The sequence below is a fragment of the Strigops habroptila genome, chromosome 14 (genome assembly GCF_004027225.2).
Source record: "Strigops habroptila isolate Jane chromosome 14, bStrHab1.2.pri, whole genome shotgun sequence".
Taxonomy (NCBI): domain Eukaryota; kingdom Metazoa; phylum Chordata; class Aves; order Psittaciformes; family Psittacidae; genus Strigops; species Strigops habroptila.
Genome location: NC_044290.2, coordinates 1553595 through 1567050, shown reverse-complemented (window position 1 = coordinate 1567050; position 13456 = coordinate 1553595). Strand labels below are relative to the sequence as shown.

General features: G+C 45.3%; 1 protein-coding gene across 1 annotated transcript in view; it reads left to right on the top strand.

The window, feature by feature from the left end:
• The window catches only part of DNAH9 (dynein axonemal heavy chain 9), a 167645-nt gene that overhangs the window by 104839 nt on the left and 49350 nt on the right, over window positions 1-13456 (top strand). Inside the window, exons 52-55 of the mRNA XM_030506447.1 lie at window positions 2462-2626; window positions 4845-4985; window positions 8329-8499; window positions 10081-10203. Coding sequence (XP_030362307.1) covers window positions 2462-2626; window positions 4845-4985; window positions 8329-8499; window positions 10081-10203 — 600 coding nt within the window. The remainder of the gene's footprint in view (window positions 1-2461; window positions 2627-4844; window positions 4986-8328; window positions 8500-10080; window positions 10204-13456) is intronic.

Here is a 13456-nt window from a genome sequence, read left to right as displayed (position 1 = left end):
ATGAAGCTGCAGTAGATGTGGGCTGTTGTGGGGAAGCTAGCATTGTGTGCACATCGGAGGGCCCATTTCTGCGTGGTGATTACAAGCTATTGGAGCAAAAATCGCACACATCCTCATGAATAACTCCAGGGTTTACAGTCCCTGGTCTGGAATCATAGCTTGCAAAATGTCATTTTCTCAAGGCATGCAATGTGCTTGAAGGATGGGAACACACAAAATTCACCATGTTAGTTTTCTGTTTCAAGACTTGTAAAATATTTACCACCATGGACAAACTCCTGTGTGTAATGCCTCCAGAACATGCCTTTAAAACCAGCCATTTATAGCTGAAATGCCAATAAAAGGCATGCTTCAGTGAGCACTACTTGGGTTGACATTAACATGGAATGAATATGTGTGCAGCAAGTGTATGAAAATTCAGCCCAAATATTGGAAGATGACTTATTAAGAAAAGAGTTAGTTTATCTGCTTGAAAACTTCTGACAACAGAGCAAATACTGCTGGCTCCTTTGTATGTTGTGGGGTTGGAAGAGACATAGGGTCACATTTCTCATTACTGGGGCTCTCCTAGACCCTGTAAGTGGTTGAAAGTTGTAGGTATGTTTTCTAAAACCTGTCTTTGGAGCTTTAAATCACTTGGCCTATGACACTGAATCTGTCATGTGCCAGTCACCATGGTCCAGAACTTGCCTTAATTCCACGTGCACCACATCTGCTGCTTCATGGAGCTGGCTGGTTTTTGCAGAGCTATAAACCACTCTTTTGCAATTGAGTTGAATTTCTTGCTTGTGTCATAGAAACATAGACTTATAGAATAGTTTGGGCTGGAAAGGACCTTAAAGCTCATCTAGTTCCAAGCCCCTGCCACGGGCAGGAACACCTTCCACTAGAGCAGGTTGCTCCAAGCCCCTGTGTCCAACCTGGCCTTGAACACTGCCAGGGATGGGGCAGCCACAGCTTCTCTGGGCACCCTGTGCCAGTGCCTCAGCACCCTCACAGGGAAGAGCTTCTGCCTTATATCTAACCTGAACTTCCCCTGTTTCAATTTGAACCCATCACCCCTTGTCCTATTGCTACACTGCCTGATGAAGAGTCCCTCTCCAGCATCCTTGTAGCCCCCTTCAGACACTGGAAGCTGCTCTGAGGTCTCCACGCAGCTTCTCTTCTCCAGGCCGAACAGCCCCAAGGTTCTCAGCCTGTCTTCATACAGGAGGTGCTCCAGCCCCTGAGCATCCTTGTGGCCTCCTCTGGACTTGCTCCAAGAGCTCCATGTCCTTATGTTGAGGACACCAGCACTGCAGGGCAGTGCTGCAAGTAGGGTCTCATGACAGCAGAGTGGAGGGGCAGGATCCCTCTACTACAGGACCTCTTTCACTTCACCATTTGAGACATTTCAGGCCAATCAGTGAAGCTGGGTGAAGGTGGGGGATACTTGAAACCAGCCCTCGTAAGACTCTGTGCCACTTAAATACAGTCCAAGGATTTAAAACCATCACACACTAGTGTTGTACATTGCAGGGTGTTAGCGATTGACTTCATTAATGTATAGAACAGTCACCGGGCTTATACCTTGGCAGCATCCTAACCAGATGCACAGCATTCCCACAGAATGTTTTCTGTGATAACAGTAAAAATGGGCATTCACAAGAGGACTGTACAGTGAAATAACAGAATATACCTGAAATCCAGGAAAGATGCAGTTTCCCTGGCAAGCAAACACACAGGATAGAGCAATCACATTTCATGGGAGAAAGCCTATTCTGGATGATCAGTTCAAAAAGGAGCTAGATGAGAGTCTTTGTTTCCACCGTGAACAGCATTAATAACGTATTGCTGCAGGCACAGTGCACCAGGAAACTATTGGCACCAGTGAGATCTGGAGGCTGGAATACAAATGGGTCCAGAAATCAAGAGGGGCTGGGACTTTGCCCTCAGTTCTGAGCCTGAGATGCGTTGTGCTCATCTCTGGACCCAAGTGGTTTTGCTGTTGTTTTTGCCATCAGGTTTTTAATCCTGTGGTCCTCATTGCTGCTGTGACTGCTGTTGGTGTGTAATGACATGCACAGAGGTTCACCAGGAGGGGTGAGAAGCAGCAAGGGCTATCTAGGCTGACTTGAGCCCAGCAGATACTTCTAAGATGGAGATGCAGGCTCTGTGTCTGAGATGGGGGGTAAAGGTCATTTCTTCCTGATTCACTTCCAGCATTTTAATATATTTCTAGTGAAAGGGCTAAGTTCTCCTGGTGGTTTCCATGCTGTTCATAGTTTCCCTGAGTTTATGGCTTGCTGGATATGGAGTGATTTCCAGAGTTCTGCCCATGCCCAGGAGTTGCAAAGAGCAGGCATAAGCAGTATTAGACTATGAAAGTCGTCAGTTAGAAGCCTGCTCCCATGCAAAGGTGGCTAATCCTTGCTTTACCATGTGTTTTGTGTCTAAAACTTCCTGAATTTATTACTTGCAGTCATCTCTCACAAAGCAACAGAATGGATTCAAAATCACCCTGAAAACGTTAGAGGACAACTTGCTCTCTCGGCTGTCATCAGCATCTGGGAACTTCCTGGGAGACACAGCTCTGGTGGAGAACTTGGAGATCACTAAACAGACTGCTGCAGAGATTGGAGAGAAGGTACAAAGACAGTGATAGCCTAGAGAAAAGCATGTGTGTGAAATCTTTAAGGATTTCTGGATGGAACAGAGAAGAGAACATTCTTCTTTGGGTAGGCAGAGCAAGAACATAGAGAATAGAAAGTGCTGTAAATTGAAGTGTTTTCCATTCTGGACAGCTTCAGGCCATTTAGTTCTTGGGAGCTTTTTTATGTTAAATGGCCTATTTAAGACCAAGAAAAAATGTTAGGGCCTGATGTAAAGACAATAAAATATGCACACTGTACCAAGGCAGCTTTAAACCATTCCAGCATAAGCCTGAATGCGTCACAATTACTCAGTTAAGCTGGGGTTTAGTACTGACCAGGGATTGGACTCTGTTGAGTTTGGGATCTCAAGTAAATCAGCAAGAACGTGGGTTTTTCATACCCTTCTATTCCTTAGAGTATGAATCAGCATTTGGATTAGCTGTGCAGTGTCAGCATTGCCACCTACCTACTTCACCTTGCAAGCTAGGTGGGGTTAGGTAAATGCACAGTGGTTTCCCCTGCATTGAGGGAGCTTGAGAAGTGTGTTTGTCATGCCAGGATTGCCAGAGGACTCCTGTATGGCCATTCTCAACAGCTTCCCTCTGCAGTCCTCCCATCTTCACAGCCCACATGGGGGGATAAATTACCTGGATGAGTTACCCATGTGGTGGGGTTGGGCTGGAGCTGCCTTTCAGTTCCCAGCAGTCCAGCCCCAGTGACTGAGGAATGTGTGATCCTCCACATTAAAAACTGGAATTATTTCTGCTAGCTATTTATGGGACATCAGATGCCTTCAGTTCCCTAAGGAGAGTTTACTTGAACACCCAGAGGGGATGAAGGGATGTTTGGCAAGCTTGGCATCTCCCTCTGGAAGTGCTTCAATTTCAAAGCCAGTTGTGGTTGTAAAGCTGGTTGCTGACAGCTCTGTTGATGAATTTGGAGTATGTTAGAGGCCTGCTTCTCAAGGCCTCACTCTGTTCTTACTCTGTTACCAAAAAAAATGTTCAGCCAACATTTTTCTTCCTGCGGAAGTCCTCCCTGCTCTGTTGATGGAAAGCAACTGTCTTCCCCACCCTAGGCTTTTATTTTACTACATTTATTAATCATTTGGGGGATGGGATATCTAGAAGTTAGTTACCTAAGTCTAAGCTAGAATCTGGGCTGCCTTTATAGTCAGTGGAGAGACATGGGTGCTGTCAGAAGGGGAACTCATCTGATGCAGACAGGTCCATGTGGATGCTTGTTTCTGCAGTAGACATCGAAGCTGCTCTTTGGGGGACTTAGATATCGCAGTCCATTATTGTTCCTGGGGATATGCCAACAGAACCCAAGATGTGTTGGTTGTACACCACAGATTAAAGTGCTTCATTGGGAAGGTTTGATGTGCCCCAGCCAGATGTGCTCACACCAGCTAAGGTCCTGGCAGAGGAGCACCCAGTGGCATGCATTTTGGGCAGTGTCATGCCCTGCTGACTTGTACAACATGTGCTGAGCCCTTCTCTGCCACATCCCTGTTGCATGGTTTGCTGGATCAGCACTGGCATGACAGCATGTGGCTTTGTGGATACACGCTTATGACTGTACATAGCCAGAGCCTAAAATTATCCCCAAGAGGCTCAAGGATGTCACTTTGTGCTGCTGAAGTGGAATGAAAATGAACAGGACTGAGATGACAATGAGGTGATTTATCTGGCCAGAGGGTTTTCACCATGTCCAGCACAGCAGCTATGCAGACACTGAGCCAGCAAGGTAGGGGTGTCTTAAATGCTGCTGAGGAAAGTCAGCGAAGAGCCAATATAAATTAGCAGTTCTCAGCCTTGGTGGAAGCTGCCTTGAGGACAGTGTGGAGGCTGTTATGCCCTGGGTTATTAGTAACCTGCAGAGGAGGGGAGCAATTAGCAGGAGAAACTCATTGATGAGAAAAACAATTCCAGTTAGTAAAGAGCAGGGGTCCAGGGAGAAGCCTGAAGGGGGCTTGGGGAAATAGACTTGGGCACAGGGTGGTAAATGCAGTTAAATGGAGAACATGCCAGAGGAAGGGGGACATGGAGAGCAGGCGACTCAAGCCTGGCTGCACCATGGTCCGCAGGGCATGTGGGTTGCCCACTGCTCGGGCTAATGTCTTTGTGGCAGATGTCAGCCCTGCCCTGGGCTGCAGGTTCAGTTCACAAAGGTGTTTCACAGTAACTTGGTTCCATGTTTTCCTTCCAGGTCCAGGAGTCTAAGGTGACAGAAACTAAGATTAATGAGGCCAGAGAGCACTACAGGCCCGCTGCCGCACGGGCCTCTCTGCTCTACTTCACCATGAACGACCTCCATACCATCCATCCCATGTACCAGTTCTCACTGAAGGTACTGTCTCTATGAGCTCCATTTACTGGATGGAGCTATGCATGCCCAGCACCAGCATGGATGTTATGTGTTATTGCAACACACAAGTTGTATTGTAATACTCTTTAGTACATGTTGGGAAAGGTTTGGTCAGAACCTGTGGCAAACACTGAGCAGAGCATGTTCCTTGCTGCCCTCTGTGGAAGGAGCAGAGTTTCAGCAGCACCTGCAAAGACCCAGTGAGGAGTGGTCTGAATGCCAAAAGAAAAGGTCCCGCTGTGTTGGGTACTGGGTTTGGGTGAGGCACCCTACTTAGCTCTGAATGTGCCAGTCAGCCTGTTGCCAGTTGTCAGGCTGGGATCAGGTTAGATAAGACATAATAGGCTGTTCTTCCTTTTGCTTGGATTCTTTCTAAGTAGTTGAACTCTTTGGAAAGACAGTCTGGGTCAGCGATGCATTAACATTCTTTGTTACTGAAAACCCAGGAAGTGTCTTTGCAAAGCAGAACCTTAAAAGCCATTTGTTCTTTTCCTCTGTATTCAAAGCCTTGGCCTGGAAGAACAAAATGAGCAATGGATTGAAAAGATATCACATGGGAAAAGAGCCAGCAAAGTGCTTTTTTTAATGTATTTATGCGCTGAGATTTTGCACAGCATTTGGAGTCATTTGCTCCATCAGTTAATCTTTTCTTTATACTTAACATTGGTTCTGTATCTGATGTCATCAGGGTCATAATGCGGGTGTGGATATAGAACCATAGAATGGTTCTGGTTGGAAAGGACCTTAAGATCATTTAGTTCCACTCCACGGGCAGGGACACCTTCCGCTAAAGGAGGTTGCTCCAAGCCCCTGTGTCCAACCTGGGCTTGAACACTGCCAGGGATGGGGCAGCCACAGCTTCTCTGGGCAACCTGTGCCAGTGCCTCACCACCCTACAATAAAGAATTTCTCCTTTATATCTAACCTAAATCCCCTCTGTTTAAGTCTGAACTCATTGCTCCTTGTCCTATCGCTACAGTCCCTGATGAAGAGTCCCTCTCTGGCATCCTTGTGGGCCCCCTTCAGCAGGACATGCTGCAGTAAAACTGAAAGTGCAGACAATCCCTTGCCTTGGCAGAGTAGTCTCAATAGGTCTGGCCAGTAAAGACCAAGGGCCTTTTGGGGTATTTATCCAAGAGTTCCAGTTTTAATGTTTTCATAAGTGGAAGGGCTTTTGGTTTTTACCACAGGAGAAAGGTGTTTTGGGGGTGGGAGGGTTAAATGAGATGGCATCCTAGGCTAGAACTTCTTCCAAATAATTTCTTACCTTGACAAGTGACCTGGAAAAAGTAATTGCGAAGACAATACAATATTTGGAGCCTCATCCACAACGAAGCTTTTCTTTTTGATATTCACAACTCATATGTTGAAATAATTTTACCAGAAAAAATGGACAGAATCTCTTTTGTTCGAGGGTGCCCTTTGAAAGATTCATTCCTTCCACATACATAATAGATCCAGGAGTTTCTGAGGTTTCACCTTTAATCTATGTCTCCTGTATTTGGTTTGGTTTATGTTTTCTAGTTAACATTTGCAGCGTGTATAAATACATAGAAAATTATTGAATTAAATGATTTTAGCTAATAAATTCTGATGACACATCATAAAACATCGTGTAAAAATGCAGAGAGGTAATTTGAAACTCCTTACCACACAGCTAGAAGCCCATTATAAATTAGAGCACACAAGATTTATACACGACTCTGCAGCATGTTGTAACACAACTTAAAGAAATGTTCAGCAGGAAAATGCATTCTGCCATTATTTAATAATGCAGCAGGTATCGATGTTACTTTAATTTGTTGAAGGAATCATTTTTCCTTTGTAGAACTCTAAAACTAATGCTGCCAACAAAGCCATGCCTCATCCAGTTGGTGCTATTATTTCATATTGGCCTGGTTATATCCTGTTGCTGGATCCCAGTGTATGGAGCCTTTGCATTGCTCATCAGGCCTTAGGCTTTTCTTTTTCTAGTTGAATTTGATGATTTGCTGACGGATTTTCTTTGGGCAGCTCTAGAAGATTTTTGTCTTTTCTCATTTAGATCAGAAATGTTGTTACAAGAATCTTTAGTATCTTATAAAAGAGCAGCATTCTCAATGCATACACCCAACCCCAAGGGAACTTGTCTGACTGGTTAATACCACTTCCATAAGATGAAGTCCCACTTGCCTTTCTCATCTAGTCCTTTCACAGATTCATAGAATCCCAGACCAGTTTGGGTTGGAAGGGACCTTAATATCATCCAGTTCCAACCCCCTGCCATGGGCAGGGACACCTTCCACTAGAGCAGGTTGCTCCAAGCCCCTGTGTCCAACCTGGCCTTGAACACTGCCAGGGATGGGGCAGCCACAGCTTCTCTGGGCACCCTGTGCCAGCGCCTCAGCACCCTCACAGGGCAGAGCTTCTGCCTCAGAGCTCATCTCAGTCTCCCCTCTGGCAGGTTAAAGCCATTCCCCTTGGCCTGTCCCTCCAGGCCCTTGTCCAAAGCCCCTCTCCAGGTTTCCTGGAGCCCCTTTAGGCACTGGAGCTGCTCTAAGGTGTCCCCTTCAGGAGCCTTCTCTTCTCCAGGATGCCCCAGCCCAGCTCTCTCAGCCTGGCTCCAGAGCAGAGCTGCTCCAGCCCTCGCAGCAGCTCCGGGGCCTCCTCTGGCCTCGCTCCAGCAGCTCCACGTCCCTCTTGTGCTGTTGCCCCAGAGCTGGATCAGGACTGCAGGGGGGGTCTCCCCAGAGCGCAGCAGAGGGGCAGGATCCCCTCCCTGACCTGCTGCTCACACTCTGGGGTTCAGCCCAGCACATGGAAGAGTTTACTGAATCCAAGCAGCAAAATACTGATGGCACTTTTTTGTTTTTGTATTTAGGGGAATTGCTTTTTTCCAAGTTGGAACATTTGGGAAGTGGGAGGTGTGGTTTCCTCTGAGAACATCGTTACCTTTTACTCAACTTTTGCAGAAAGTGTGGACTCTGTAATCCCTATGAGAGAACACAACTGGTCGGAGAAGTGTTTCCTGTATGTGTCCTAGTTCAGGCAGCCCATCTTTGCATGACGTTCTCAAGCCCAGGAAAACGCTGGGGAATGTTGTCACTGCCTAGCTGTATGTTCTTGGAAAAGCAGCTAAAGGCAGATACAGGGTCTGGTCTCCAGATGTGGTCCCTTGCCTTCTGGAGCTAGTGCACCATGTTGCTGGGCAGATGGGAATGCCTTGTCTGTGGCCTCACAGGTCCAGTATTTGAGTGGCTTCACTTACTGCAACTCTTCCGGTGATACCCAGGAGCATGCAAACTGCATCTAGAAACCCTGGTGTCCTCTGTGTCTCCCCACCTAGGCCTTCAGCCTCGTGTTTCAGAAAGCCATTGAGAGGGCGCCTCCGGACGAGAGCCTGGCGGCACGCGTGCTGAACCTCATCGACAGCATTACCTTCTCCGTGTTCCAGTACACAACCCGGGGGCTGTTTGAGTGTGATAAATTGACCTACACCGCTCAAGTTACCTTCCAGGTAAACAGCACCGTTGCATTCAGTGATTTATTTTATAGGCAAAGATATTGGCATGCGGGGAAAGCTCAAACTATCACAGCCGTGGCCTTCAGTGCCAGAGCAGAAAAGACAAGGGCTCAGGATCTGATTTTCTCTCTGCCTCTCTTGCTGGTAATAGTCACAGATGCTGCGTTTGATTTGCATTATGCTGACAAAGAGTTGTTGGAGAGATTAATGCCTACTTGTAGGACCTGAAAAAGAGGGCAAAAAAAGCTTGTCTTCAAGGCCAAAGAAATGCTTGCTACATAACTGCTGTCTTTGGCTGTTATGTTAGTATAATTTTTAGTCTATGATCTGAGCACGGAGACCTTTGTATATCCCTGTGCTGAAATCAAATTCAATCAGTTAATAGTGCTTGGCACGGTGTTGCAAAGTTGTTATTTATTTTGTGCGGTGAATGACTGTGTAAATGCCCTGACATGTAGAATGCAAATATGAAGCAAGTTTGAACTGATGATACACTGTGTCTCGTTAACCTTGATCCAGTGATTTCCATGATTTTTTTCATTCTGCATAACTAGGTGTGAAAAGGAAAGTAAGAATATGTATCCACACATTTATATGCACACATAAAACAATTTAACACTATATTTTGTTAATAAATTGCCTGTGTGTAAAAAGTCAGTTCATATTTTGCAATGCCAGCCTTAATTCTGACCCAAAGGATGCCATCTTTCTCTAATATAGCTCTCTAAATAAAGTATTGAAGTAGCACACATTGTGCTTGTATCTACACTAGGCATTAAAAATAGTTAATGGGTCACTTTAAGCTGTGAGGAAAAGCAGCCTCCACAGTTCCAGTTTGTGGAGGCAGCTGAGTGATGAGGCCCAGGATTCTCCCATATAAACAAGCAGTTGGATCTTGAACTAAGTACCTCATTACTTGGTGGAAGAGATGCCAGGCGCATTTCAGATGCCATCGCCAGGAGGCGATAATGAGATAAGGTCTAGGATCTGTGACAAGGAAATGACAAACTCACCACTCCAGCACTGTTCTTTTTTCCACTCAGAATTGGTATTCAGGGTTTTGGACTTTGAGATTCCAGAAGTCTGGCAGTGCACATGGAGCCATGGCTCTAGACGGGCTCTGAGTATGCATCCAGAACTACCTTGAATGTTGCTCTGGCATCCTTATTCCATGTATTCCATGTATTTTAGACTGGGTATTAGGAAAAATGTCTTCACTGAGAAGGTGCTCAGGCATTGGAACAGGCTGCCCAGGGCAGTGGTGGAGTCAGCATCCCTGGAAGGGACTTCTCTTCAGTGTGTTATGAATGAGCCTGGATCACAGCCGTAAGCACAGAGCTTTCCCAAACGTCAGGCTTCTTATGTTGCCAATCTCCATACTCATTCCTTGTCCTCCTTTGGGGAGACCCAAAGCACCTCCATGGTATGCTTCATCACACCCTTCCAACACGGGGCATTGTTTACCTTTTACCCACATATTTTGCAGCTACATGAGTTAAAGAATGTATCTGATAGAGTATATTGCTGCTCTGTATCCTGACTGCTCAAGGATATCTTGTTTGTTTGGAATTACAGATACTTCTGATGAGTAAAGAAATCAATGCAGTAGAACTGGATTTCCTGCTAAGATACCCAGCACAGACCAGAGTCACAAGCCCTGTGGAGTTCCTCTCTAATCACTCCTGGGGAGGAATCAAGGTATCTGCTTCACTTGAACTGTGTGAATCAGCGTCTCATACCTCCTCTCTGTGGGAGATGTCTCCCATCTTTCCTTTCAGTAGCCTTCAGGTTGGTCTTTATAGCATTTGGTGAGCAAAGTGCTGACCATAAAAGAGAAGGAGCACAAAAATGCCACAGAAATGGAGAGTTCTGTAGGTACAAGACTGTCTCTGTGGGCTCCTCATGACTCCCAATGATCTGTGTGTCCCCAGGAAGGTGATTTTCCCTTCTGAGATCTAGGCATTTCTCTCTGTAAGACAGGAAGGAGAATATCATAAAATGGTTTGGATTGGAAGGGACCTTAAAGCTCATTGAGTTCCACCCCCCTCCACGTGCAGGGACACCTTCCACTAGACCAGGTTGCTCCAAGTCCCGTCTAATCTCTGGTTTATGTGGTTATACATTGTAAAGGACACAGAGATCTTCACTGTATTTGGGAGGAGGTGGGAATTTAATGTAGGTATCACCATCTTCAGAGATGTGCTGGGGGTAGAGTAGTGGCAGCTGACAGACCTGCAGAAGAATACTGTCCTGGCAAAGAGAAGGTCTAACAGCTGCCACATGTTTGGAGTGAGAGGTGAGGAATTGCATCTGAAGGACATGTGAGTTATCCCATCTTTGCTCTAATTTGTCAACCAATGTGAATTGTGCTGGATTTGGACCTGGTTCAGCAGCGTGAGATTGGTTGTCTGGCAGGCGTCAGAATGTTCTTCAAGTCAGGCATGTTCGTTCATGCTTGAGTGGATCTCACATTGTAGCTTTTGGTTTAATGTAGCTTCTGATCAGTCTCTGGCACTATTTGTAGTGATATATGTGTAGCATGCTGCCTTTGTGTGACATCTCTCCAGTGCTGTAAAGTAAGGAGTGAAGACATCTGCTTTCATCTGGGGCATTGTGTTTTTCCCTTTCTCTCCCTTCCACCATGCTGCACAGAGAATGTATCTGGTTCCTGGAGGGTGGCCACGCAAAATATCTTCACCTGCACCCAAGACATCTCTGATATTCTTTTACTGTTTGAATTGTGTAAGCCAGGAGCTCTGGCTTGTGGTGTCACATGCTAGGCTATGCCTCACCTGGCAAACACTGTCTTGTAAGGTAATGTGGAGTCAAAGCACTGAGTTTCAGACTGCAGTTCAGAAGTCAAATGAAGCTTATGTTTCTAACCTAGGTCACCCATAGTGATTTCAAATTGCAGTATGGAACAGTTCATGCCAGGTATGTCTGTCCTGACCAGGAGCTGTCATCTTTGGCTCTTCACTGGCAGTGAGGACGGGGCCTCTGCCCATTCTGTGCACGCACGTGGCCTAACTCGCCTCGTAAATGTCACAATCACATTTTCAACCATAAAATAAGCTTGAAACTTCTCACTAAACCAGCCCTGTTCATCTTCTAAATGGCATATTTCCATAATAATGGAGGAACTAAAAGAATTCTACACCCTTTCTTTTATCATCTTCTGTTCAGCAGTGGCATTTTGCTGTTCAGACAGCAGAAGTTTTATTTTTGCCTTTCTTTTGAAGACAAATTAAATGGACACTTAGGGTCAACATACACAATCAGGGAGCTCAGCCATCAAGCCTATGAAACACATGCTTTGCAACAGCATATCTTGTCTTTGGGCTGTGCAGTCTGTAGAGATTATAGATGTACATACAGATTATTGCCTGAAATCTCACACCTTCTCAACTCTGCTCTGTCCCTGTGCGTGCTCAGTGAGGGGATATAGAGGGCGAATGGTGCGTTTCAGTTCCTCTGGAGTCCTTCTGGATTGGCGTTCTTCACTGCTTGGGGGTGTTCTGCACCACAAAGCTTCTTTCTATTTCAGTCCTCTAAATTTCATCTGGAAAGTGAACTTCCTTCCGCCACAGGTTTCAGTGGTTTGGGACTCTGATTCTTGTTTTAGAGATCCTTTTATGCATCTTAGGAAATACACTGCTCTTGTAGTGCCCAAGAATGTCTTTGCTAGTCCGGGCTTACAAGTGGTGCATTCTCCAAGCAGACACCCAAATTTGCAGTGAGTTTTGTTTCTTCTGTGCTGGCCAGTTCCTTTCAATGTGGGTGAAATGACCTTCCGTGTTCCATGCGTGCTTCACCATGAGTGTTGCAACAGCCTCACTACTATGATGAAGTTGCCAGCTTAGGGTCATAAACACCAGAAGGAACATCAACTCCCAGTCTTCCATTCTTCAGACTTTGTTCTTAAGTCTATTTGACATATCCAGGAGAACAGGCAAAAACATAAGGGATTTTAGGATGTGAATTCTATATTATCAGCTACTGAACACTTCAGATTGTCTTCTGTAATGATTGTAGCATTGATTTGGCTATAAATAATGTGGCTGGTGTCAACTTTATTAGTGTTTATGTTCTACTAATGTGTGTTTGTTTATTAGCCTTTGAGTTTTTGGCAACTCCAGTTACTTGAGGCATGGTTTTAGTATAATCACATTTTGTCACAGACTGCTATAATTAGGTTAATTAGTCATGGCTTCTACACAGCTTATTAGCAGGCTAAAATCCCCTTTTCTTTCATCGGGAAGATTAAGTGCTATAATAAATTGTTTCTTCAACAAAGCTTTAGCAAAATACATTTCAGATTCATAGTTCAAATGTGAAGTGGAATTTAGCATTCTCCTTCATTTTTCACAGAAACATGGAAAATGCTCCTCCACAAATTGCTCCCCTTGCCAGGGCTTTCAGGCCAAGATAGCGGTGCCAAAAGAAATCAATATTGATATTTGTGGCCCATTCTGTGCCTCCCGTTTTGGGCACATTAACTTCAAAGGAAACCTCATTAAATGTTGAGGACTCTGGGCATGCAAAGAGCCTTGTGTGACTTGCCTTATTATTTACTGTTGTTTGATTAATAATACACAAAGGTTAATAGTCCTCTGTGGTTGTTCAGCTCCTGATGTGGGATCTGTCTGTGGGACACACGTGTATAATTTAGGTGTCCAGTTTCTTTTAAGTTCAGTCAGAAGTTTTACAGAGCTTTTCACTGTAACGTGTGCCAGGGAGGCTCGGTATTTACCACTGAATGAAGAAACCCACGTACCTGCCCAGAAGGGCACAGTTTATCTGCTGATAGACTTGGGGAAAATAGGTAAAGTTTTGGGCTTATTAGTGCTTCTCTAAGGCTGAAACAGGAATTGAATTCAATCTAAGTATAGGTCAAGGAAAACTGCTCTGAGCTTAACTTGATTCTGTTCAGCAGACAGCGTATATGGGGGAA